This window comes from Aotus nancymaae, unplaced genomic scaffold (assembly GCF_030222135.1).
Source record: "Aotus nancymaae isolate 86718 unplaced genomic scaffold, 86718_ANA_hifiasm-v0.15.2.pri h1tg000040l, whole genome shotgun sequence".
In the NCBI taxonomy this organism is placed as follows: domain Eukaryota; kingdom Metazoa; phylum Chordata; class Mammalia; order Primates; family Aotidae; genus Aotus; species Aotus nancymaae.
In genome coordinates this window covers 95,428,199-95,453,083 of record NW_026988454.1, presented here as the reverse complement: position 1 = coordinate 95,453,083, position 24,885 = coordinate 95,428,199, and the positions used below count along the sequence as shown (strand labels likewise).

General features: G+C 36.3%; 1 protein-coding gene across 5 annotated transcripts in view; it reads left to right on the top strand.

The window, feature by feature from the left end:
- SMAP1 (small ArfGAP 1) overlaps positions 1 to 24,885 on the top strand; it is a 200,752-nt gene that overhangs the window by 91,845 nt on the left and 84,022 nt on the right. For 4 of the 5 annotated variants that reach the window (XM_012471864.2, XM_012471863.3, XM_012471865.3 and 1 more), the window contains exon 3: positions 10,399 to 10,484. In XM_012471864.2, the coding sequence (XP_012327287.1) occupies positions 10,399 to 10,484 (86 nt within the window). Of the gene's footprint in view, positions 1 to 949; positions 1,071 to 10,398; positions 10,485 to 24,885 lie in introns of all 5 variants that reach the window. The other variant, XM_064360923.1, reaches the window with a different exon arrangement.

Genomic DNA, 24,885 nt, shown 5'->3' with positions numbered 1-24,885 from the left:
TCTATTAACTAAATGGTTGGTGATGTTCAGCACATCAGAAAAATGGCTTTTGTTTTTGATATTACCTGGTCATATGGTAAGTTTTAATATTTTTAAAATATGTCATTATTATTTTTATAATAATAAAATTTTTTATTTGTTATGAATCAGTGAATGCGTACCACAATGTGCAGAGGGTCTTTCAGGTAGAAACGTGGAGAAAGCATCTTGTGTTTGAAAAAGTAAAGTAGTGTTCTGTGACTAGAGTGCTAGGTGAAGTTATATGTGCCATTGGAGGTAAAGGTGAAGGTTACAGCCAGTGAGTTGTTTGGTGCTGATCTTATGAGTGATAGTAGGGAGAGAGTAGCGAGCTCTTAAAATATTGTTGCAATAATCTACACAATAGATGACTAGATCTTGAATTAAGGTAATGGCAATGCACTTGATAAACAGGATACACCTACAACGAATATATTGAGAAGTTAGAATAACCAAGACTTTTGGCAGGAGAGAGAAGAGTCCAGGATGACTCCTGAGCTGGGCCTTAAGCACCTAGAGTGAAAGTGATGGTTTATTCCTGGACTTTAGATGGTATGGATTTTACAGTAAGTAAGTAGAGATGACAGAAGAGTGTAATGTGAAGCTTTTCCAATTTTGTCATAACAATATTTAATTGCATTGCTTACAAAAAAAGAATATATTCTCTCAGTTTGTAGTAATTAGCAAATGCTGCAACAGATAAATCAACATCTGCGAATATCTATAAATTGTAAAAAGTATGAACACTGCTACCTCTAATTCCACATCATCATTAAAACATTTGAATTGTGTGGTTTATTCTTTAAAAAAAATAATCAAAACAGAGAACAGCTTCCCCTAAAAAACAATTTTATGAAACTGAAGGAATGGACTCTGTATTAACACTTCCGAAGAGTTCCTGAGACCAAAAATGGTGGCCCTTCTTTTCCAGCAGCTGGAATCCAAAAGATCTTGAAACCAGTGCTGAAAGGCTTGCTCCTATGCAAGAAATCCTGGTGGCTTTTGAGAGGAAGATAGAGAACTATTCTGGAAAATTTCAAGTGGTAGTAGAGGTGAGTTACTTATGTGAAGAATTTATCGAGGGACAAAAAATATTCATTTATATTTATAAAAGCTTTTTAAAACATATACATTCAGCTGAAAATAAAATTTTTAGTTGAACATCTTAGTCTTTGTTTTTAAAGATTTTAATGAATAGAAAATAGTAGAGCAAGTAGTTCCCCCCCCCACAAATACATTAAAAATATAAGAAAGTTTCTATAATATGATGATGATACTGGAAATATGCATGGCAAATAAATGCCATATTTATGCTTTGAATGTATTTTGAGTGTCAGATCTGTTTGGATGAGATTTTTAAAAATATGTTTTAATAATCTTTGATTTATAAGAAGATTTTGTTCTCCTTAGTAAAGGAGGAAGTCTCGTTTTTCTGATTTGATTCAGGTGCTGCTTCGATACCCTACTTAGTCTCCTCTAGATAGTATTTTATTTAGAAACAATGCAGCATTACTATAACTCCCTCTAATTATTTTATTCAGTTCTTGGGGATGGAAAATGTATGGACATGGTACAGACTTTAAGGGGTACAGAAGTGCAGTGAATATTCTCCCTCCCACTTCTGTTTCTGTCATCCAATTCCCTTTTATAGAAGTAACCATGTTTATCAGTTTCTTATATATTTTTCCTGAAAAAAAATTTTTTTTTGAGATGGAGTCTCGCTCTGTCGCCCAGGCCGGAGTGCAGTGGTGCAGTCTCGGCTCACTGCAACCTCCAACTCCTGGGTTGAAGTGATTCTCCTGCCTCAGCCTCCCAAGTAACTGGGACTACAGGTGTGTGCCACCATGCCCGGCTAATTTTTTATATTTTTAGTAGAGACGGTGTTTCACCATGTTAGCCAGGATGGTCTCGATCTCCTGACCTTGTGATCCACTTTCCCCAGCCTCTCAAAGTGCTGGGATTATAGACGTGAGCCACTGCACCTGCCTGGAATATTTTATGCATATATATAAACAGGTGTATAGTTGGCATACATTTTTATATCCTTACATAAATCTTTTGACTCGTAGGTAAGACTCTTCTTTCTCTCAATAAGTTCCTCAGAAAATGGAGTCGAAGAAAATTGTTGTATTAGTGTGTTCTTATACTGCTATAAAAATGCCACCTGAGACTGGGTAATTTATAAGAAAAAGAGGTTTAATTGACTCAGTTCCACATGGCTGGGAGGCCCCAGGAAACTTAAAATTATGGCAGAAGGCAAGGGGAAAGCAAAACGCATCTCTTATGGTGTCGAGAGAGAGAGTGCACGAAAGGGAAACTGCCATTTTTAAAACCATCAGATCTCATGAGAACTCCCTCACTATCATGAGAACAGCATGGGCGAACAGATCCCCATGATCCAATCACCTCCACAAAGTCCCTCCCCAACACCTGACATGTGGGTGTTGTGAGATAAGATTTGGGTGGGGACACAAAGCCAAACCGTATCAATTGGGTAGAAAACTATTTTAAATTATCAGATTAATTTTCTTCCTCTAGATTAAACATAGGCATGTAGGATCCTTCTGTTAAACACTGATTTTTTTTTTTTTAAGATTCAGCTGATTATTTTAACATTTTGCAGTTTGGCCATTGGGAATTTAGAAGATCTGATTGCAACTTAATTGTAACCTAATCATTTGCAATATCTGCTTCTCTATTATTTTTTCCCCCCACTTACCTCATTTTTTAAAAACAACCAGTAAACTTCAAAGGGCAAGTCAGTACACACATGCAAATTTTTGAAAACTATGTAGATAGCTTCCTGAAACAATACTTTAGAATGAATTTTAGTTTTACTATTAATGGCTGTTGCTCAGATACTTCTTAGCATCTGAGGGACAAAATGAAGATACTAGGAAAAAGGGAGAAGTACAAAGAAGCAAAGCCCAAGAAGCCACATTTATTAGGCTTAGTTACTGAGCCTGGAATAGGCTGTATTTGGCTTTAGTTGGCCTAGGACAAATAGAAGCCATACCTTGAAGTAGATTTTTTTACTTATAGAGACCTCTGGTTTCCATGATTTTGGAAGATTAAAACAAAGAAAATATTTGGTAAGTCTTCCTTTCAGGGGAATGAATTATTAATTTGGAATTTCAGGTTGTGTGTCATTTATTTTGCCTTTTATTATATTTAATTATGGTTTCCTGATTCTGACAATGACTTAAACTTGGGCTCATTTTATTTTATCTGTTCCTATTCTTCTGTCTTCGCACATTTGTTTCAAGGTTCTGTTTTTGTAAAACTTTTGTGTGCTGCTTAATTGCCATTTGTCACTGGAGATGCCCTGTTGACATGGAAGTGATTTTTTTTAACATTTACAGTATTGTAAAAATGAACAAAATCTCCTATTACATTTGCTTGCCTACTCATTGATTCTGCCTACTTTCTTTTTATCTGTTCCTACGTTTTGTTACACATGTTATTTTTTGTATATTTTAGTTTATTAAATTAGACAAATGTGATAAGCAAATGCCAATTAAAATTTTAAATTGACAGCCCCAATTCTCTTCAGTCTCCGTAAAACATAAACAACTTGGCCGGGCGCGGTGGCTCAAGCCTGTAATCCCAGCACTTTGGGAGGCCGAGGCGGGTGGATCACGAGGTCAAGAGATCAAGACCATCCTGGTCAACATGGTGAAACCCCGTCTCTACTAATACAAAAAAAAAAAATTAGCTGGGCACGGTGGCGCGTGCCTGTAATCCCAGCTACTCAGGAGGCTGAGGCAAGAGAATTGCCTGAACCCAGGAGGCGGAGGTTGCGGTGAGCCGAGATCGCGCCATTGCACTCCAGCCTGGGTATCAAGAGCGAAACTCCGTCTCAAAAAAAAAAAAAAAAAAAAAAAAAAAAAAAAAACATAAACAACTTAAAATTGTTTTAGAATAGAGGTTTTGCTCTTTTAATGCTAAAACTGGGATTGGGTAAAATATTTTGTACTTAGGAAGTTTCACAAATAGAAATGTTTCATATACATTAGATTGTGACGACAATATGTTAGGCAGTAGATGAATTTCAGCAATTCAAAAAGTCTTTTAAAATATTAACTTTCAAGTGATGTGTGTGATGCTTTGAGCTGGTGATGTTGTATATACTAGACTATGTGAGGAAACTAAAAACACATCGATTATGGATTGATGAAGGCAAAATACTTTTAATAGTAGAGTTTAGGATTCTTAAGTGGTTTATTACACTATTTCCAGCTGAAGCCTTCCTTTGTAATTATAAGGGTGGTAAGTTTGGATGAAGATAATTCAGTTAAAAAAGAACAGTACAAAATTCATGTTTCTGGGAACATATGTTAAATGAGAACAGATTGAATTTAATGGGAAAAGTAACAGTAGTTTAAAAATATGTTCAATTGGCTGGGCACAGTGGCTTATGCCTGTAATCCCAGCACTTTGGGAGGCCGAGGCGGGCAGATCATTTGAGGTCAGGAGTTTGAGACCAGCTTGGCCAACAAGGTGAAACCCCATTTCTACTAAAAATACAAATATTAACTGGGCATGGTGGCACATGCCTGTAATCTCAGCTACTCGGGAAGCTGAGGCAGGAGAATCACTTGAACTCGGGAGATGGAGGTTGCAGTGAGCCAAGATTGTACCACTGCACTCAAGGCTGAGCGACAGAGCAAGACTCCATTCTAGAAAAAATAAATAAATAAAAATAAAAATATGTTCAGTCTACTGGCATTTATCTTAACTATGAAGTACATATTCACTTATTCCTCAGCATATTAATATATTTTTCTTAAACATGAATGTCGAGTTTGTATTTAATATATTCTTACATCATTTTTTACTTTCTCAAGAATATCAGTACATTTTATCCTCAACAGATGCTTGACTTGTTTTTTTAAATACTCATTTTGAGATGAAGTATAGTTTAATAAGTAAATAAATGTCTACTTAAAATATTTTAAAAATAAATTTAATAGAAACTTTAACTTAAGTAATTCAGAGTCCTCCCCTTTCTTTTTCCATACTTGAAGTGTGAGATAAAGAGAAAAAAAATACTGACAGGGATGACATGACTTCTCTAAAGCTGAAGAATTTTCAACATTACTAAGATCTTTGAATTTTTAGTGGTTTATTTGATAGCCTCACAGTATCCCTCCTATTGGAGAAGTGAAAGCAAGTTTAGAAAATTTAAGCATTTCAGAATGATGCTAAGTAAGTATTAAAATAGTATGTAGGGTCTGGCTTGATTCATAGGAACTAGATGGTAGAGGTTCAGGTTGCCAGTTTATTACCCATAATTTAAAATGATTTAAAAAATAGAACTTAGTTTTTCTTGTAGACAAAGTATATGTCATTTATCCCTTCCACACCCTTCTTTTTTTGAAACCAGTGTGCTTAACTTAGCTTTGGAAAACTGAATAATTAATTGCCAAAGAATAAGCAGAAGCATTTTTGGTGAGAGAACCTAAAAGAAAAGGAATAATATTTTAATTACAGGAATGATGTTTTAATAATAGAGGTAACACTTATAGCGTCTTCTGTATTGTGGTGAAATTTCCTAGATGCTTATTTTGACTAGCTGCAGCATGGTGGTATGGATTGGGAGTGAAGGAACTGGATCTTAGTCTCAGCCATGTCACTGATGCATTGTATTTCCCAGTAGAAAAAGTCATACAACCTCTTCATGCTTCAGTTTCCTCATCTGTAAAATGAAAACCAGTCATCTAAAACAAAGAGCCTGCTGTTAGTAAGCCCTGCAGGATGTATTCCCAGTTCCATTGGATGAAGCTTGAAATATCTAAATTATTGATGAGTGATGTTGGTTTTATCAGGAGTTGAATTATGGAGACTTAGGCCTGTTACTTAACATCTTTATAGATTCAGTTTTTTTCCCCCTATAAAGTTAGGATAATAATGCCTATCTCAGGGTTGTTTTGAAATTTAAAATTGCAAATATAGGTAAAGTATTGAGGCTAATGCTTGTCACTGTAGCTGTTACACTATCTTTTTTTCTGCTAGTTACCGGACAGTTTACTCTTCACAGCCTTGAGTCCTTGAGGACAGCTAGTTTGCACCATATTCTTCTTCACCTCCCAAAAACATCAGCTTCTGTTGTTTTTCTCCCCTGCCCTAACTCTCATTTCCAAATTGCTCAATCTTTCATTTCCACTGGTTCTTCCATTGCTCCCCTACATTCCACTCTTTTCTAATCTACTTTTTTTTTTCCTATTTGCCATTTTTTATTTATTGTCCTTTAAGCTCTGGGGTACATGTGCATATCCTGCAGGATTGTTGCATAGGTACACACACGCCGTGGTGGTTTGCTGTCTCTATCCCCCCTCGTCACCTAACATCAGGCATTTCTCCCAGTGTTAGCGCTCCCCAACCTCCCTGCCCCCTGCTGTCCCTCCCTTCCCCTGCCCCCCACCTTCCTCTGCCTACCCCGATATGTGATGTTCTCCTCCCTGTGCCCATGTGTTCTCATTGTTCATCACCTGCCTGTGAGTGAAACCATGCAGTGTTTGGTTTTCTGTTCTTGTGTCAGTTTGCTGAGAATAATGGTTTCCAGATTCATCCATGTCCCTACAAAGGATGTAAACTCATCCTTTTTTATGACTACATAGTATTCAATGGCATATATGTGCCACATTTTCTTTGTCCATTCTATTATTGATGGGCATTTGGGTTGGTTCCAGGTCTTTGCTATTGTAAACAATGCCACATTGAACATACGTGTGCATGTGTCTTTATAATAGAATGATTTATAATCCTTTGGGTATATACCCAGTAATGAGATTGCTGGGTCAAATGATATTTCTATTTCCAGATCCTTGAGGAATTACCAAATTATCTCTATTTGCAGATGACATGATTGTATATTTAGAAGACCCCATTGTCTCAGCCCAAAATCTTCTTGAGCTGATAAGCAACTTCAGCAAAGTCTCAGGATACAAAATCAATGTGCAGAAGTCACAAGCATTCCTATGCACCAATAAAAAGAACCAAATCATGAGCAAAATCCCATTCACAATAGCTACAAAGAGAATAAAATACCTAGGAATACAACTAACAAAGGATATGAAGGACCTCTTCAAGGAGAGTTCTAAACCACTGCTCAAGGAAATAAGAGAGGACACAAACATATGGAAAAACATCCCATGCTTATGGTTAGGAAGAATCAATATCGTGAAAATGGCCATACTGCCCAAAGTAATTTATAGATTCAATGCCATCCCCATCAAGCTATGATTTACCTTCTTCGCAGAACTGGAATAAACCACCTTAAACTTCATATGGAACCAAAAAAGAGCCCGCATAGCCAAGACAATCCTAAGCCAAAGCAACAAAGCTGGAGGCATCACAGTACCTGACTTCAAACTATATTACAAGGCTACAGTAAGCAAAGTGCCATGGTACTGGTACCAAAACAGAGATGCAGACCAACTGAACAGAACAGAGATCTCGGAAGTAACGCCACACATCTACAACCATCTGATCTTTGACAAACCTGACAAAAACAAGCAATGGGGAAAGGACTCCCTGTTTAATAAATGGTATTGGGAAAACTGGCTAACCATAAGCAGAAAGCTGAAACTGGACCCCTTCCTTACAACTTACACTAAAATTAACTCCAGATGGATCAAAGATTTAAACATAAGACCTAACATCATAAAAACCCTAGAAGAAAACCTAGGCAGTACCATTCAGGACATAGGCATAGGCAAGGACTGAATGACTAAAACACCAAAAGCAATGGCAACAAAAGCTGAAATAGACAACTGGGACCTAATTAAACTCAAGAGTTTCTGCACAGCAAAAGAAACAATCACTAGAGTGAACCGGCAACCAACAGAATGGGAAAAAATTTTTGCAAGCTACCCATCTGACTAAGGGCTAATATTCAGAATCTGCAAAGAACTAAACCAGATTTACAAGAAAAAAGCAAACCCATCCAAAAGTGGGCAAAGGATATGAACAGACACTCTTCAAAAGAAGACATTTATGAGGCCAAAAAACACATGAAAAATGCTTATCATCACTAGTCATTAGAGAAATGCAAATGAAAACCACATTGAGATACCATCTCACACCAGTTAGAATGGCAGTCATTAAAAAATCAGGAGACAACAGATGCTGGAGAGGATGTGGAGGAATAGGAATACTTTTACACTGTTAGTGGCAGTGTCAATTAATTCAGCCATTGTGGAAGACAGTGTGGCGATTCCTCTAGTCTACTTTTTAGAAACCTAGAAACTAAGCTTACTAACATATTTTTTATCATAACAAAATGATCTCTCTACATCTGTGATGTCATTGAATTCTTGTTTATTCAGATTCCAACTAACAAACACATACATGCACCTATACCCAGTCACTTTTTGGCAGTGGTGTCCTATAGAAATGGCTTGTTATTTCACATCACTTCTGCCTTTCAGATTTTAATGTTACTATCAATTTGTGATGGATAACATCACTAGAACAATGTTTAATAATTTGGTGTACATATCTGCCTTGTTCCTCATTTTTTATTTTCCCTCCAAGATATTAATGACCTACATTAAATGTGTACAGTCATATTCATTGAATGTAAGATACTCCCGATTGTAAGAAGCACATCCACTTTATGGACTAATAAGAAAAAAGTTACCAGTTATTAGACACCGTCAATTGTAAGATGAATTCCTTTTCCAAAGATGTTAAAATGTGAATGAGGATTGATGAGATATAGTGTAATAGCCTTTTTAGTCTTACTAACTTTTCCGTTAAAATTTCTATGTGCTCTTGCTTGCTCAATAGAAACTTCAAATTTTCTTTCTTTTGCAGTTTCGGTGAACTGTATCTGAATTACTTTTTGCTTCATTGCAGACTAAGAAACATTTTTACTTCATCTAGTTATTTCCAAATGTTTAATGTCTTTATGATTACATAACTTGATCATCTTCTGTTTACAAATTCCCATCACAACACAAAGATGCAGCATCATTTGAATGCTTGAGATGGAAAACATTTTTTCGATTTTCAGGAAGGGTGAGCTTTACTGACATTTTTCTCAGCTCTTTACATATTAACTCTACCACTGTGATGTCATAGAGCCCTCTGACTTTATACTGTTTACCTTTTATATATTTTTTTATGTTACACAATTTTGAAGCTTAGATTTATTTTGTCTTCTATGTCATCTTAGAGCTTAATGATAAAAGCCCTCCCCACTTTTTTTATCCATTTTTCTTCCCACACACCTGTTACTTTACTTTCTAATTGTCTCTAGAGGAAAGACTTAGAAATGTAGTTTACTCTGAGAGAATACTTACGTTGAGGTGAGGAGGAATAGATACTTAGAGGTGATTGTATATTGGAATTTTGTTCACTTTAAAACTCTCAGTTGGGAGAAGAGTCACTGTATTTTTTGCTTAAAGAAAGCTAGTTCTGTGTACACTTGAGGGCAACAACTCAAGGCAGATGTCAGGTAACCTGTTAAACCTGGATTGTCATCTCGGACATATGGGGGTGTGTTTGGGAAATCAGGAAGAAAAATTACAAAAACTGACCTTTGGACCAGTTAAACCGTTTTAAGGAACTCAAGTTGTATGTAAATGATGTAATATAATATTATAATGTTCATAAATCTTTTATTTAGTTTCTAATATGATAGAATATCAAAGAAGTACTGTTTGGATAGTCATTCCTTGTAGATGACACTGAAACTGGTTGAAATGATTGTCAAATTGTTTTATGCTTACCAAGCAATGGTTCTTACCATTGGAATTCACAGATTTTTAGAGAGGTGCTTCTATGAACTGAACTTATACGTAAGGTTTGGGCATTAAGCACAATTTATTGGTAGGGTTTTGTAGGGAAACCCCTCAAAGGGATTATTACTAATAACTCAAAAGAAATTAGTACATTTATGCAGACTTTTAGGTCAGCACTGTTTCTCTTTTATCTGGCCTTCATTGTGATCTTGATTGTAAATTGGTAGAATTTCAGGGTGTTGTGAAGCTCAAAACAAAGAAAACTTCTTAGTCCTGGAAGCACATTAAAAAAAATAGTGATACTGCCTACATACTACCAGGGAATTCACTTTTAGGAAATAGTAAGTGTAAAGGTGGTATTATTTTCACAAAAAAGGGTGTTTATAAGACTATGGACTGTGGATCAACATATGTTGATAAATATGAAGGGTTAAAAATATACTTCTATTTTAACTTGAGTGATTAATTTCATAGCTGTGATTTAAATTATATTTCTAAGAGAATATATATTGGAGACAATAAATTATTTGGTATTTGTGTATATGTCTATATATACGTATATGTATGTACAGTCATCACTCTTTAATGTTCATGTGAGTAATGAAAATCCTTTTTTTTTTTTTAATTATAGTGCATGCAAGATATGGGAAATACTAAAGCAAGACTACTCTATGAAGCCAATCTTCCAGAGAACTTTCGAAGACCACAGACAGATCAGTATCCTTTAAGATTTATTTATTTTGAGTTTAAAAAACATTAAGTCATTTTTACTGTTCATGTTTTATCTGTTAGTATTTAGGAAGATGTGAGCTTTATTACACTGTTGTTCATTAAAGATAGAAATTCACTTGCTGTGAGCTGTGCTTTGTATATAGTAGGTTTTTAGTAGGAATTTGGTACACAGATTACATAATTACCTAAAAATACATGATACATATGGTATTTAGATGTAATTATAGACCCCTGATTTAGTGATGGCTTGACTTATGATTTTTCCAGTTCATGATGGTGAAAAAGCAGTATGCGTTTGGTAGAAACTGTACTTTGAGTACTTGTGTAACCATTCTATTGTCATATTCAGTGCAGTACTCAATAAATTACATGAGATATTAACTACGTTATTAAAAATAGGCTTTGTGTTAGGTGATTTTGTTCAACCGTAGGCTAATTTTAGTGTTCTGAGCACATTTAATGTAGGCTAGGCTAAGCTATGTTTGGTAGGTTAGGTGTATTAAATGCATTTTTGACTTAAAATGTTTTCAACTTAGGATGGGTTTACTGGGGCCTAACCCACTGTAAGTTAAGGAACATCTCTGGTACTAAGTGTAAAATGTTATGACTGATTCTTCTTGATTGCGCTCCATCTCTCGATTGAAAAGTATATGTTGTTTTTTATTTTAGACTGTTATTAGAGACTTGATTTGTAAGCATCCTGAGTATTTTAAAAATCACTTCTATATATTCTTTGATTACCTTTATATAGTAGTTATATATATGTGAGGCATTGTGGCATTTAGAAGACAAATTACATAGTATACATTCTGAGTAATTTATTCTGACACTGTGTTATAGGTTGTAGAACTATGTTTGCTTTATGAATCCACCTTTATGAGCGGATAGGATATTTTCCCACAGACATTTTAATATATTTTTTATGTTTGTTAAATATAAAATCATGATTCTGTAGGATTTTTGTGACTCATAGGTTGAAAAAGCAGCTCATCAAAATTGTGCTGCTTTATAAATAAGATTATCTGATTAATTGTAAGTATTTGGATTCTGTTTGAAGGTAACGTTTGTGACTTTGACAATAAAATGTAGTTTATTAAAGATAAATTGTACCCATTTGTATAGTAAAACAATTTGTGTGGCCTATATCACACAGAGATATAGGTCATTAGATACTTAATTCCGTATTTTGACAGAAATCTCTTAAATTATAATTTAAATTGAGAAGTTAGTAATTTGTATTTGGCCTTTTCTGTTTCTGCTTGCCCTACTCCTTTCTCACAAATTTAGCAATCTGATATCCAAGGCTATTTTTGTTACAGAAAGTTTGCAGGGTTAGTGGTAGAAGGTTCATTTCATATAAAAAAATTGAGTAAAAGTCTAGAGGTATGAGGGAACATGACCTTTTAGGACAGAGGCAGCTTGGAAGGTATTTCGTTCCAAATTGTGAAGGGTTTTCAATATGATGTAGAGTAGTTTAGACTTCATTTCATTGGCCCAAGTGCTTAAAAACACATGAAGGGTTTTGAAGCAGGAGAAACATCAACTTCTACCATAAGGTAGAATAGTTGGGGGTGGGAAGAGAGCCTGGAAGCAGAGAGACCATGTGAAATACTTGTACAGACCCAAAATGAGCAATGATGATCTAAGTTAAATAGTGGCATTGGGAATGGACAGGATTAAATTTGAAAGATTGAAAAGAAGTTGGGAAAGCAGTAGTAGTTGACTAGGTTAAGATTGGCTTTGGTTCTGAGGGAGTCACTAAAATAACCCCGAAATTTCTAGCTTGGTTGACCATAAAACTTATTCACTGGGAGAAGGAATTCATTAGCAGCGGAAGGATTAAGAGTTAGAAATGAAAGATAACAAGCCATGCTTTATTATTTTGGGCAGATTCATGCTTCTGTTACACATATTCATGGAGTTACCCCATGGTGATTGGAAACACAAGTCTGAACCCTGGAAGAGAGCAGTATTTCAGATTGAGGAGTCACTTAGCATGTAGGTGATGATATAAAGGGCTGAATCAGGTTATATTTACCTAGGGCAGTAGTCTTTTATTTTGCAGATTTTATTGAGAATCTTGAGAATTCTTTTCCTTCTCTGAAAAATGAAAGCCCACGGCTGAATCCTGAAGAATAAAGCATGATAGAAGGAAAAACAGCAGAGCTTACAAATGAGCATTTTAGTTGGTTGTTACCAGCTGCTTGCTGGTTACGTTAATTTATTCCCTCCTTTTTTGCTTCCCATCCACAAGCCTGAGTTAATACGCGTGACTCCTCAAATTGAAGAATCTTCCTTTTCTGGAAGTTTGTGTCTGTGGCAGGCTGGGGAGGTTGGGTTGGGTTGTGTTTTTTAGGTGTCCCTTAAATGTAACTGGGTAAATTACTTGAGGTTTTTGAAAGTTTTGGTTTCATCCTTTATGTGTTACCTATGGATGAGAATAGTTTCTAAATTATTTAATTTATTATACTGATTCTATGTTGTTTTCAAATTATGAAAGATATTGAGGGAAGGACAGTATATATCTTCTTGGTATCTTAACTTACTGAACTGTTCTATGCACCATTTTGTGTAGGTTGGTAGGAATACTGTTTCTTCATTACCACAAATTTTATGATACACCTTAGGGAGATACAGTGCTAATGAGATACTGCATTATTAGTTCTGTTATCTTGGCTGATATATTTTAAAATATTTGGTCCTTATCTATAGATTTCAGGAAAGATGAGATTTTTATAGTGAATTGATTAGTGACTAGTATTGGTAAATCCTTGACCTTCGACATAGCAGCTTTTGAATAATTTTTGTAAATTGCAAAGCTTTTAAAGCTTGAGCTATACCAAACCCTGACCATGACATTTTATATACATTATCTTTTTTATTTTTCAAAATAACTGGTTGACATAGCGCATAATATTTTCTTTTGTTGGATGTGGGGTGGGAAGGATGAGATGCTCAAAGAGCTGTTAAGAAACTTCCTAAAACCTCCAGACTTTCCCTCCTGTATTGGGTCACTTGAGTACTATTTAATGATAGTAGTCTGAGTAAAATCAGTGCTGCCACATTTAAGTCTTGATTGCCTTTGAAAATAGATAGGGTTATTATAATTTGGCACTCTTTGCAGCTAGATCATAAGATCTAGGTGAAGATTTCAACTTTTCATTACCTGGTATGATTCATGTTAGGCTTTTGCATTAACTGTATATTTGCTGTTGTTACCTCTGGCATTCTTATTTTTCAAACTAAAGGTTACTCCTTTTTACAAATTACAGTAATACTTATGTGAGGTATTGATTTTTATTGTTCATCTGGTTATCAGACTTGTTTAAAGAGGATCTTTGTCTAACATGTTTGAGATGGACTACTGCTTATGTTAATAATATGAGATGGCAATTCTTGGACCAGAAAACTAGCCCCCATATTTAATGTAATCTGTAGCCTTTAAAAAAATTACCTTAGTTATTATAACAACACTTTTTATTCTTTTAATCATGAAACACTGTAATTTGGAGGTTTTGTAGGAGAGGCTGGTAAGAAAACAAGCTTGCCTTTCTCCTTCCTTCCCTCCAGTCTTTCCTTTCATCTATCCATCTTTCTAAAGCTCATTGCTCTTTGAAACTACATCTCTGTACTTTTATAGATATAAATATCATTGTCTTATCCCTAGAGCAAGTATAACCATACTGAATTAAACTCATATGATATGGGACCTAACTACATTCTTAACAAGATTTGTCACTTTTTTAAAAGCTTTGCAGTTTAGAAAAGTTATGCAAAAGCTGCTGTGAAAGTGTAATTTCTCATGTGGGATGTGGTTAATTATAGGCTGCATGTGCTAGTGCATGACAAATGATAAAGCTTTACATTAAGCTGTTCATTATTAGGATATTTTGTCTTATCTAAAAAACTTCAATTACCTCAGTTCCATGAAATCTATTGTGCACCAAAACTAATCAGCAGTTCTTCTTTGAGCTTTTCAAAGTTTTACTGCTGTCAGTGCTGTGTGTCTAAAACTGGAAGATTCTGTTCTTAGGGAGTAGATATTAATTTAATTGTCTTTCAAATGGTAAATTTTCAAAGAAAAGAAAAAATCTTAAAATATATAAATACATGTTAAAAGATAAAGTGTATCATAATGTTGACTTTTTTTTCCTGGGCTTGTATAGTACCCATTGTTAGTTTTGGGGACAGGGAATAATTAGGGGTGCTGTACTGAGAGCTTTATAACTGTAGGCATGGGGGAGATTCTGGGATATTTTGATGCTGTTTATTTAGTAAGTCCCAAATTAAAACTTGAACTGTTACTGTATTTCTTACCTGACTCCCTAAAAATATTATTGTTCTATTTCTAATTTTGGGGGTTGTATTATTGAGCTACATCAGTATAACTAAGTCCTTATATCTTAAATGACTTCTAGAGACTTTAAAATGAAGATAAATAGTACTTGATCTCCAAATTCATTGGTTCTTTTGTTATTTCTCATTTACTCATCTGTTTAAACTTGATGGTATGCAAGCCATCTTAGCCCTCAATACAGTAATTCTATTTCCTTTTGCTACCATGGGCCCTATCTTTTAAATGATTTGTCTATTAGAATAACTTTTAATAATAAGAGCTAAAACTTAACACTATGTAATATTCACTATTTTAGTTCTTTAGATATATTGACTTATTTAATTCTTGTAATAATCTTATGATACTGGTATTATTCCCATTTTAAAGGTAATAAAACTAAGGCAGCAAAGTACATAAAAATAAAACTAAATTCATATATTAAATTCTTACTCTTAGATACTATACTAAGTGCTTTATATGTACCTTAATCCTCAAACTCTTGACAACCTTGTGAGGTGAGTATCACTATCTTTTTTACATATCTAGGTTTAGGTTCAATAGATTAGCTAACTTCAAGGTCACATTAACTGCCAGTTAAATAATAAGTGCCTACCTGTACTGGAAATGAGGCTCTGCATTGGAGACTATATTCTTTGAGAATGTCAACATATAATGCAAAACTATGGTAAAAATTTCCTTCAAAAATCCTTTAGATTGTCTATCGTGATAGTTTACACTGTCTGTGATAACAGTTTACAGACACATGGCCCCCAATTAATCCATTTGGCTGTTCTTTGCCCTCTAGCATTGAATAAAATTAGGAATCAGTAACTACAGCCTCATGAGCTAGCTGCCTGTTTTTTGTAAATAAGGTTTTATTAGAACCCAGCCATGCACATTCATTTATGAATGTCCTATGACCGTTGGAGATCTATGAAGGGACAGTTGAATAATTGAAACATAGACCAACTGTCCCACAAAGCCTAAAACATTTACTTTCTGGGCTTTTAAGGAAAAGTTGGTTAACCCCTAGAATAAATAACTGTTTCTTTAGGTGAACTAACAATGCAGAATTGGGACCTTGCATTTGGGACCTTGTACAAAAATATATAAGGGGTGTGTGAGATATTCTTGTTCTAAGAGGCACATAGGAACTGAGAGCAACCAAAGATATAGCATGTTTTCCAAATTAGGTTTCTTCCTTGGGTGACTCCCATGGAATTTAAAAATTGACTGTGTAGTGTACCTGGATTGTCTTTTAAAAAGTATAACAAGTGGCATCTTATGTTAATAATTAGGAAGAATCTAGTAAATTCTTTTACCTTAATGCTTTATTTTTATATCTTTGAAAAACACTATATACTAAACATACCAACTTTGGCTTCTTACAATATTTTTTAAAAAGTATACTTCTTAGATAATTTCTGAAAGGATTTCTTAATCCTAAGCAAAAGTGAGACTCTAAACTGCACTTGAAATATAAATTAAGATTTCACTGATATTTGTTATTTTGGAAAATTCACAGCAGCATACAATTTTACCAGATGTTAGTATTGTATTCGGCTCCAGAAGATTGTATACTTAACATACTTAACTTTCAAAAACTCAGTATTTGTAAAACCACCGTAGTATTCTACACAGGAATACCTTGTTTTATTGCATGTTGCTTTATTTGCACTGTACAGATATTGCTATGGTTTTTTTTTTTTTTTTTACAAATTGAATGTTTGTGGCAATCCTGCTCCAAGCAAGTCTGTTGGAATCATATTTTCCAACAGCAGATGTTTACTTTGGGTCTTCCATGTCACATTTTGGTAATTGCAATATTTCAGATTTTCTTATTATTAGTCTATCTTTATGGTGATCTGTGATTAGTGATCTTTGATGTTACTGCTGTAATTGTTTCAGGGGTCTGCAGACTGCACCAGTGTAAGGTGGCAAATGTTATAACAAAATTATAACATAAATACATGTTTTAAATTAATTTATAAATGTTTGTGTTCTGACTGCTCCACTGATCAGCTATTCCCTTTATCCTTTTCCTCTGAACTCCCTATTCTGTGAAACACAACATTAACACCTACAGTAACCTCTGTGTTCTAGTAAAAGGAAGAGTCTCACCTTGCTCATTTTAAATCAAAAAGCTTTAATAGAAATGATTAAGCTAGTGAGGAAAGCATGTGGAAAGCCAAAATAGACTGAAAGCTAGGCCTATTGCACCAAATAGTTAGCTAAGTTGTGAATACAAAGGAAAAATTCTTGAAGGAAATTGGAAAGTGCTACTCCAGTGAACACATGAATAATAATAATATTAATAATAATAACAGTCCTTTGGTTATATGGAGAAAGTTGGAGTGGTTTGGATAGAACTTCAAACCAGCCACAACATTCCCTTAAGCCAAAGCCTAATCCTTAATAAGACTCTAACTCTCTTCAATTCTGTGAAGGCGGAGAGAGATGTGGAAGCCTCAGATGAAAAGTTTGAAGCTAGCATAGGTTGAGTCATGAGTTTTTTTGTGTTTCTGTTTTGTCTGGTTTTTTTTTCAAACCTATGATATGCTATGCGATTACTGAGGAGTGATTATGTAGTCACTTTTGGAATAAGTGTGAGGTGGTAATGTATGTTTTGTGTATTTGAAGTGGAGAGTTCTATAAATGTTTATTAAGTTTGCTTGTTCCGGGTCTGAGTTCAAGTCCTGAATGTCCTTGTTAATCTTCTGTCTCATTGATCTATAGAATCGTTAGCTCTTCTTGTTATGTTAATCCTTTTGCCATTATGTGATGTCCTTCTTTGCCTCTTTTGATCTTTGTTGCTTTAAAGTCTACTTTATCAGAGGCGAGAATTGCATTTCCTGCTTTTTGTTTATTTGTTTATTTTTACTCTCTGTTTGGTTGGTAAATCTTCCTCCTCTTTGTTTTGAGTCTTTGTGTATTGTTGCATGTAAGATGAGTCTGGATGCAGCATACCGATGGGTTTTGGCTTTTTATCCAATTAGAATATATATAAGTTTAATACTGGTATTTGATGCTAGCTGGCTGTTTTGCCCATTAGTTGATGTAAATTTTTCATTGTGTTAATGTTCTTGCTTTTTGATATATTTTTGGAAAGGCTGATATTGGTTGTTCCTTTATATGTATAGTACTTCTTTCAGAAGTTCTTGTAAAGTAGGCCTGGTGGTGGTGAAGTCTCTAAGTACTTGTTTGTTCGCAAAAGATTTAATTTTTCCTTCGCTCATAAAGCTTAGTTTGGCTGGATAGAAAATTCTGGGTTGAAAGTTCTTTTCTTTAAGGTTGTTAAATATTGGTTCCCACTCTTTTCTAGCTTGTAGGGTTTCTGCTGAGAGATCTGCTGTAAGTCTGATAGGTTTCCCTTTATGGGTAACCTGACCTTTCTCTCTGGCTGCCCTTAGTATTTTCTCCTTCATTTCAACCCTAATAAATCTGGTGATTATGTGCCTTGGGGTTGGTCTTCTTGAAGAATATCTTTGTGGTGTTCTCTGTATTACCTGAAGTTGAATATTACCCTGCCTTGCTAGGTTGGGAAAGTTTTCCTGAATGATATCCTGAAGAGTATTTTCCAACTTGGATTCATTCTCTTCATTACATTCAGGTACACCTATCAAACGTAAATTAGGTCTTTTCACATAGTCCCACATTTCCTGGAGGCTTTGCTCATTCCTTTTTATCCTTTTTTCTCCAATCTTGTCTTCTCATTTCATTTCACTGAGCTGGTCCTCGACTTCTGATATCCTTTCTTCTGCTTGATCAATTCGACTGTTTAAACTTGTGCATACTTCGCGAAGTTCTCGTGTTGTGTTTTTCAGCTCCATCAATTCACTTATGTTCCTCTCTAAATTGTCCATTCTCGTTAGCATTTCATCAAACCGTTTTTCAAAGTTCTTAGTTTCTTTGCATTGGGTTAGAACAAGTTCTTTTAATTCACGGAAGTTTCTTATCACCCACATTTTGAAACCTGCTTCTGTTATTGGAACACACTCGTTCTCCATTAAGCCTTGTTCCGTTACTGCTGAGGAATTGCGATCCCCTGTAGAGGCAGAGGCACTCTGATTTTGAGTATTCTCTGCCTTTTTAGGCTGCTTTCTTCCCTTCATTATATATTTATCCCTCTGTCGTCTTTGTAATTACCGACTTTCTAACTGGGTCTCTGAGCGGACGTCCAACTTTTTGATTCCCAGCGCCGAAATCTGAGCAATCCACTGCGCCGGCCAAAACAGCGGTGTTAAGATTGATGATGGTTTTCTGTCTGGGAATCTCCGGACTCTGCACCAAGAACTGCTGCTCTAAGGTGCCAGCTAAACTGCCGCACTGGCCACAAGAGTCGCCCTGGCGACTCATGGGGCTCCTCCGCTGGGAATCTCTTGGTCCGTGAGCAACAAATATTCGTCTGAAAATGTGGCATCCTCTCGTTCTCTGCGCTTTCACTGGGAGCTAGGTGCCCGAGCTGCTAGTGATCAGCCATCTTGGATCTCTCTCCTTGTCTGTTTTTTTGACAGGTTCTGACGGTGTCACCCAGGCTAGAATGCAGTAGGGCAGTCAACTTACTGCAGCCTCTATCTCCTGGGCTCAAGCAATCGTCCTGCCTCAGCCTCCTGTGTACCTAAAACTACACATGCACACCACCATGCCCAGCTAATTTTTTTTTTTTTTTCGTAAAAATGTGGCTTGGTATATTGCCCAGGCTCTTCCCGAACTCCTAGGCTTAAGTAATTCTCCTGCCGTAGCCTCTCAGAGTGCTGGAATTACAGGTATGAGCCACTGTTCCCAGGCTGATTCATAAGTTTAAGAAAAGAAGCCATCTGCAGAACATAAAAATCAAGATGAAAGATCAAGTTATCCAGAAGATGTAACTAAGATAACTGATGAAGGTGACTACACTAAACAACACATTTTCAATGGAGACTAAACAGCCTTCTGTTGGAAGATGATGCCATCTAGGACATTCACACTGGAGAGGTAAAGTCAATGCATGGCTTCAAAGCTTCAAGAAAGGCTTTCTTGTTAGGAAAATGCAGCTGGTGACTTTAAGTTGAAACTAATGTTTATTTGCCATTTTGAAAATCCTAAGGCCCTTAAGAATTGTGCTACATCTGTTCTGCCAGTGCTGAGTGTAACAACAAAGCCTGGGTGATGGCACATCTGTTTTTTAGCATGGTTTACTAAATAGTTTAAGCCAATTGTTGAGACCTGCCACTCAGAAAGAAATATTTTTTTTTCAAAATATTACTGCTCATTGACAATTCAGGAGCTCTGATGGACATGTACAAACATGTTGTTTCATGCCTATCAACACAGTATCTGTTCTGCAGCCCATGGATAAAGGAACAGTTTTACTTTCAAGTCTTTTTTGTCGGTCTGTCTTTCTTTCCCTCCCTCCCTCCCTCCCTCCCTCCCTCCCTCCCTCCCTCCCTTCCTTCCTTCCTTCCTTCCTTCTTTCCATTTTTTATTGCATTTTAGGTTTTGGGGTACGTGTGAAGAACATGCAAGATTGTTGCATAGGTGCATACGTGGCAGTGTGCATAGGTGCATACGTGGCCTTCCTCCCCTTCACCTATATGTGGCATTTCTCCCCATGCTATCTCTCTCCAACTCCCCACCACCCACTGTCCCTCCCCTTTTTCCCCCCAACAGACCCCAGTATGTAGTGCTCCCCTCCCTGTGTTCATGTGTTCTCATTGTTCAACACCTGCCTATGAGTGAGAACATGCGGTGTTTGATTTTGTGTTCTTGTGTCAGTTTGCTGAGAATGATGGTTTCCAGATTGATCCATGTCCCTACAAAGGACGCGAACTCATCGTTTTTAATGGCTGCATAATATTCCATGGTGTATATGTGCCACATTTACCTTGTCCAGTCTATCATCAGTGGGCATTTGGGTGGGTTCCAGGTCTTTGCTATTGTAAACTGTGCTGCAGTGAACATTCGTGTGCATGTGTCCTTATAGTAGAATGACTCATAATCCTTTGGATATATACCCAGTAATGGGATTGCTGGGTCAAATGGAATTTCTATTTCCAGGTCCTTGAGGAATCGCCACACTGTCTTCCACAATGGTTGAAGTAATTTACACTCCCACCAACAGTGTAAAAGTGTTCCTATTTCTCCACACCCTCTCCAGCATCTGTTGTCTCCATATTTTTTAATGATCGCCATTCTAACTGGCGTGAGATGGTATCTCAATGTAGTTTTGATTTGCATTTCTCTAATGACCAGTGACGATGAGCATTTTTTCATATGTTTGTTGGCCTCGTGTATGTCTTCTTTTGTAAAGTATCTGTTCATACCCTTTGCCCACTTTTGAATGGGCTTGTTTTTTTCTTGTAAATCTGTTTTAGTTCTTTGTAAATTCTAGATATCAGCCCTTTGTCAGATGGGTAAGCTGCAAAAATTTTTTCCGATTCTGTTGGTTGCCAATTCACTCTAATGACTGTTTCTTTTGCTGTGCAGAAGCTGTGGAGTTTGATTAGGTCCCATTTGTCTATTTTGGCTTTTGTTGCCAATGTTTTTGGTGTTTTGGTCATGAAGTCCTTGCCTACGCCTATGTCCTGAATGGTTTTGCCTAGATTTTCTTCTAGGGTTTTTTTGCTGTTAGGTCTTATGCTTAAGTCTTTAATCCATCTGGAGTTAATTTTAGTGTAAGGTGTCAGGAAGGGGTCCAGTTTCTGCTTTCTGTATATGGCTAGCCAGTTTTCCCAACACCATTTATTAAACAGGGAATCCTTTCCCCATTGCTTGTTTTTGTCACATTTGTCAAAGATCGGATGGTTGTAGATATGTTGTGTTGCCTCCGATGCCTCTGTTCTGTTCCATTGGTCTATATCTCTGTTTTGGTACCAGTACCATGCTGTTTTGATTACTGTAGCCTTGTAGTATAGTTTGATGTCCAGTAGTGTGATGCCTACTGCTTTGTTCTTTTTGCTTAGAATTGACTTGGCTATGCGGGCTCTCTTTTGGTTCCATATGAAGTTTAAGGTGGCTTTTTCCAGTTCTGTGAAGAAGGTCATTGGTAGCTTGATGGGGATAGCGTTGAATCTATAGATTACATTGGGCAGAATGGCCATTTTCACGATACTGATTCTTCCTAACCATGAGCATGGAAAGTTTCTCCATCTGTTTGTGTCCTCTCTTATTTCATTGAGCAGTGGTTTGTAGTTCTCCTTGAAGAGGTCCTTTATGTCCCTTGTTAGTTGTATTCCTAGGTATTTTATTTTCTTTGTAGCAATTGTGAATGGCAGTTCGTTCTTGATTTGGCTCTCTTTAAGTCTGTTATTGGTGTATAGGAATGCTTGTAATTTTTGCACATTGATTTTGTATCCTGAGACTTTGCTGAAGTTGCTTATCAGTTTCAGGAGATTTTGGGCTGAGACGATGGAGTCTTCTAGATATACAATCATGTCGTCTGCAAGTAGAGACAATTTGACTTCCTCCTTTCCTAATTGAGTACCCTTTATTTCTTTTTCTTGCCTGATTGCTCTGGCTAGAACTTCCAATATTATATTGAATAGGAGTGGTGAGAAAGGGCATCCTTGTCTAGTGCCAGATTTCAAAGGGAATGCTTCCAGTTTTTGCCTATTCAGTACGACATTGGCTGTTGGTGTGTCATAAATAGCTTTTATTATTTTGAGATATGTTCCTTCAATACCTAGTTTATTGAGGGTTTTTAGCATAAAGGGCTGTTGAGTTTTGTCGAAGGCCTTCTCTGCATCAATTGAAATAATCATGTGGTTTTTGTCTTTGGTTCTGTTTATGTGGTGAATTATGTTTATAGACTTGGGTATGTTGAACCAGCCTTGCATCCCTGGGATGAATCCTACTTGATTATGGTGGATAAGCTTTTTGATGTGCTGTTGCAATCAGCTTGCCAGTATTTTATTGAAGATTTTTGCATCTTTGTTCATCATGGATATTGGCCTGTAGTTTTCTTTTTTTGTTGAGTCTCTGCCAGGTTTTGGTATCAGGATGATGTTGGTCTCATAAAATGATTTGGGAAGGATTCCCTCTTTTTGGATTATTTGGAATAGTTTCAGGCGGAATGGTACCAGCTCCTCTTTGTATGTCTGGTAGAATTCGGCTGTGAACCCATCTGGATCTGGCCTTTTTTTGGGTGGTAGGCTCTTAATTGCTGCCTCGACTTCAGACCTTGTTATTGGTCTATTCAGGGTTTCGACTTCTTCCTGGTTTAGGCTTGGGAGGAGGCCACTGTCCAGGAATTTATCCATTTCTTCCAGGTTTCCTAGTTTATATGCATAGAGTTGTTTGTAATAATCTCTGATGATGGTTTGAATTTCTGTGGAATCTGTGGTGATATCCCTTTTATCGTTTTTTATTGCATCTATTTGGTTATTCTCTCTTTTCTTTTTTATTAATCTGGCTAGTGGTCTGTATTTTGTTGATCTTTTCAAAAAATCAGCTCCTGGATTTATTGATTCTTTGAAGGGTTTTTTGTGTCTCTATCTCCTTCAGTTCTGCTCTGATCTTAGTTATTTCTTGTCTTCTGCTAGATTTTGAGTTTTTTTGATCTTGCTCCTCTAGCTCTTTCAATTTTGACGATAGGGTGTCAATTTTAGATCTTTTCTTTCTCCTCACGTGGGCACTTACTCTATATATTTTCCTCTAGAGACTGCTTTAAATGTGTCCCAGAGATTCTGGTATGTGGTGTCTTCGTTCTCGTTGGTTTCAAAGAACATCTTTATTTCTGTCTTCATTTCCTTGTTTATGCAGTCAGCATTCAAGAGCCAGTTGTTCAGTTTCTATGAAGCTGTGCGGTTCTGGACTGGTTTCTGAATTCTGAGTTCTAACTTGATTGCACTGTGGTGTGAGAGACTTCTTTGTTATGATTTCTGTTCTTTTGCATTTGCTGAGGAGTGATTTACTTCCAATTATGTGGTCAATTTTAGAGTAGGTGTAATGTGGTACTGAGAAGACTGTATATTCTGTGGATTTGGGGTGGAGAGTTCTGTAAATGTCTATTAGGTTTGCTTGTTCCAGGTCTGAGTTCAAGTCCTGGATATCCTTGTTAATTTTCTGTCTCTTTGATCTGTCTAAGATTGTCAATGGGGTGTTAAAGTCTCCCACTATTATTGTGTGGGAGTCTAAGTCTCTTGTAAGTCATTAAGAACTTGCCTTATGTATCTGGGTGCTCTTGTATTGGGTGCATATATATTTAGGATCGTTAGCTCTTCTGTTGCATTGATCCTTTTACCATTATGTAATGTCCTTCTTTGTCTCTTTTGATCTTTGTTGCTTTAAAGTCTATTTTATCAGAGATGAGAATTGCCACTCTTGCTTTTTTTTGTTCTCCATTTGCTTGGTAAATCTTCCTCCATCCCTTTATTTTGAGCCTTTGTGTATCCTTGCATGTGAGGTGGGTTTCCTGGATACAGCACACTGATGGGTTTTGGCTTTTTATCCAATTTGCCAGTCTGTGTCTGTTGATTGGGGCATTTAGTCCATTGACGTTTAGGTTTAATATTGTTATGTGTGACTTTGATCCTGCCTATTTGATGCTAGCTGGCTGTTTTGCCCGTTAGTTGATGCAGATTCTTCATTGTGTTGATGCTCTTTACCATTTGGTATGTTTTTGGAGTGACTGGTACTGGTTGTTCTTTTCTATGTGTAGTGCCTCTTTCAGGATCTGTTGTAAAGCAGACCTGTTGGCGATGAAATCTCTGAGTACTTGCTTGTTTGCAAAGGATTTTATTTTTCCTTCACTTACGAAACTTAGTTTGGCTGGATATGAAATTCTGGGTTGAAAGTTCTTTTCTTTAAGGATGTTGAATATTGGCCCCCACTATCTTCTGGCTTGTAGAGTTTCTGCTGAGAGATCTGCTGTGAGTCTGATAGGCTTCCCTTTGTGGGTAACCTGACCTTTCTCTCTGGCTGCCCTTAGTATTTTCTCCTTCATTTCAACCCTGGTGAATCTGACGATTATGTACCTTGGGGTTGCTCTTCTTGAGGAATATCTTTGTGGTGTTCTCTGTATTTCCTGGACTTGAATATTGGCCTACCTTTCTAGATTGGGGAAGTTTTCCT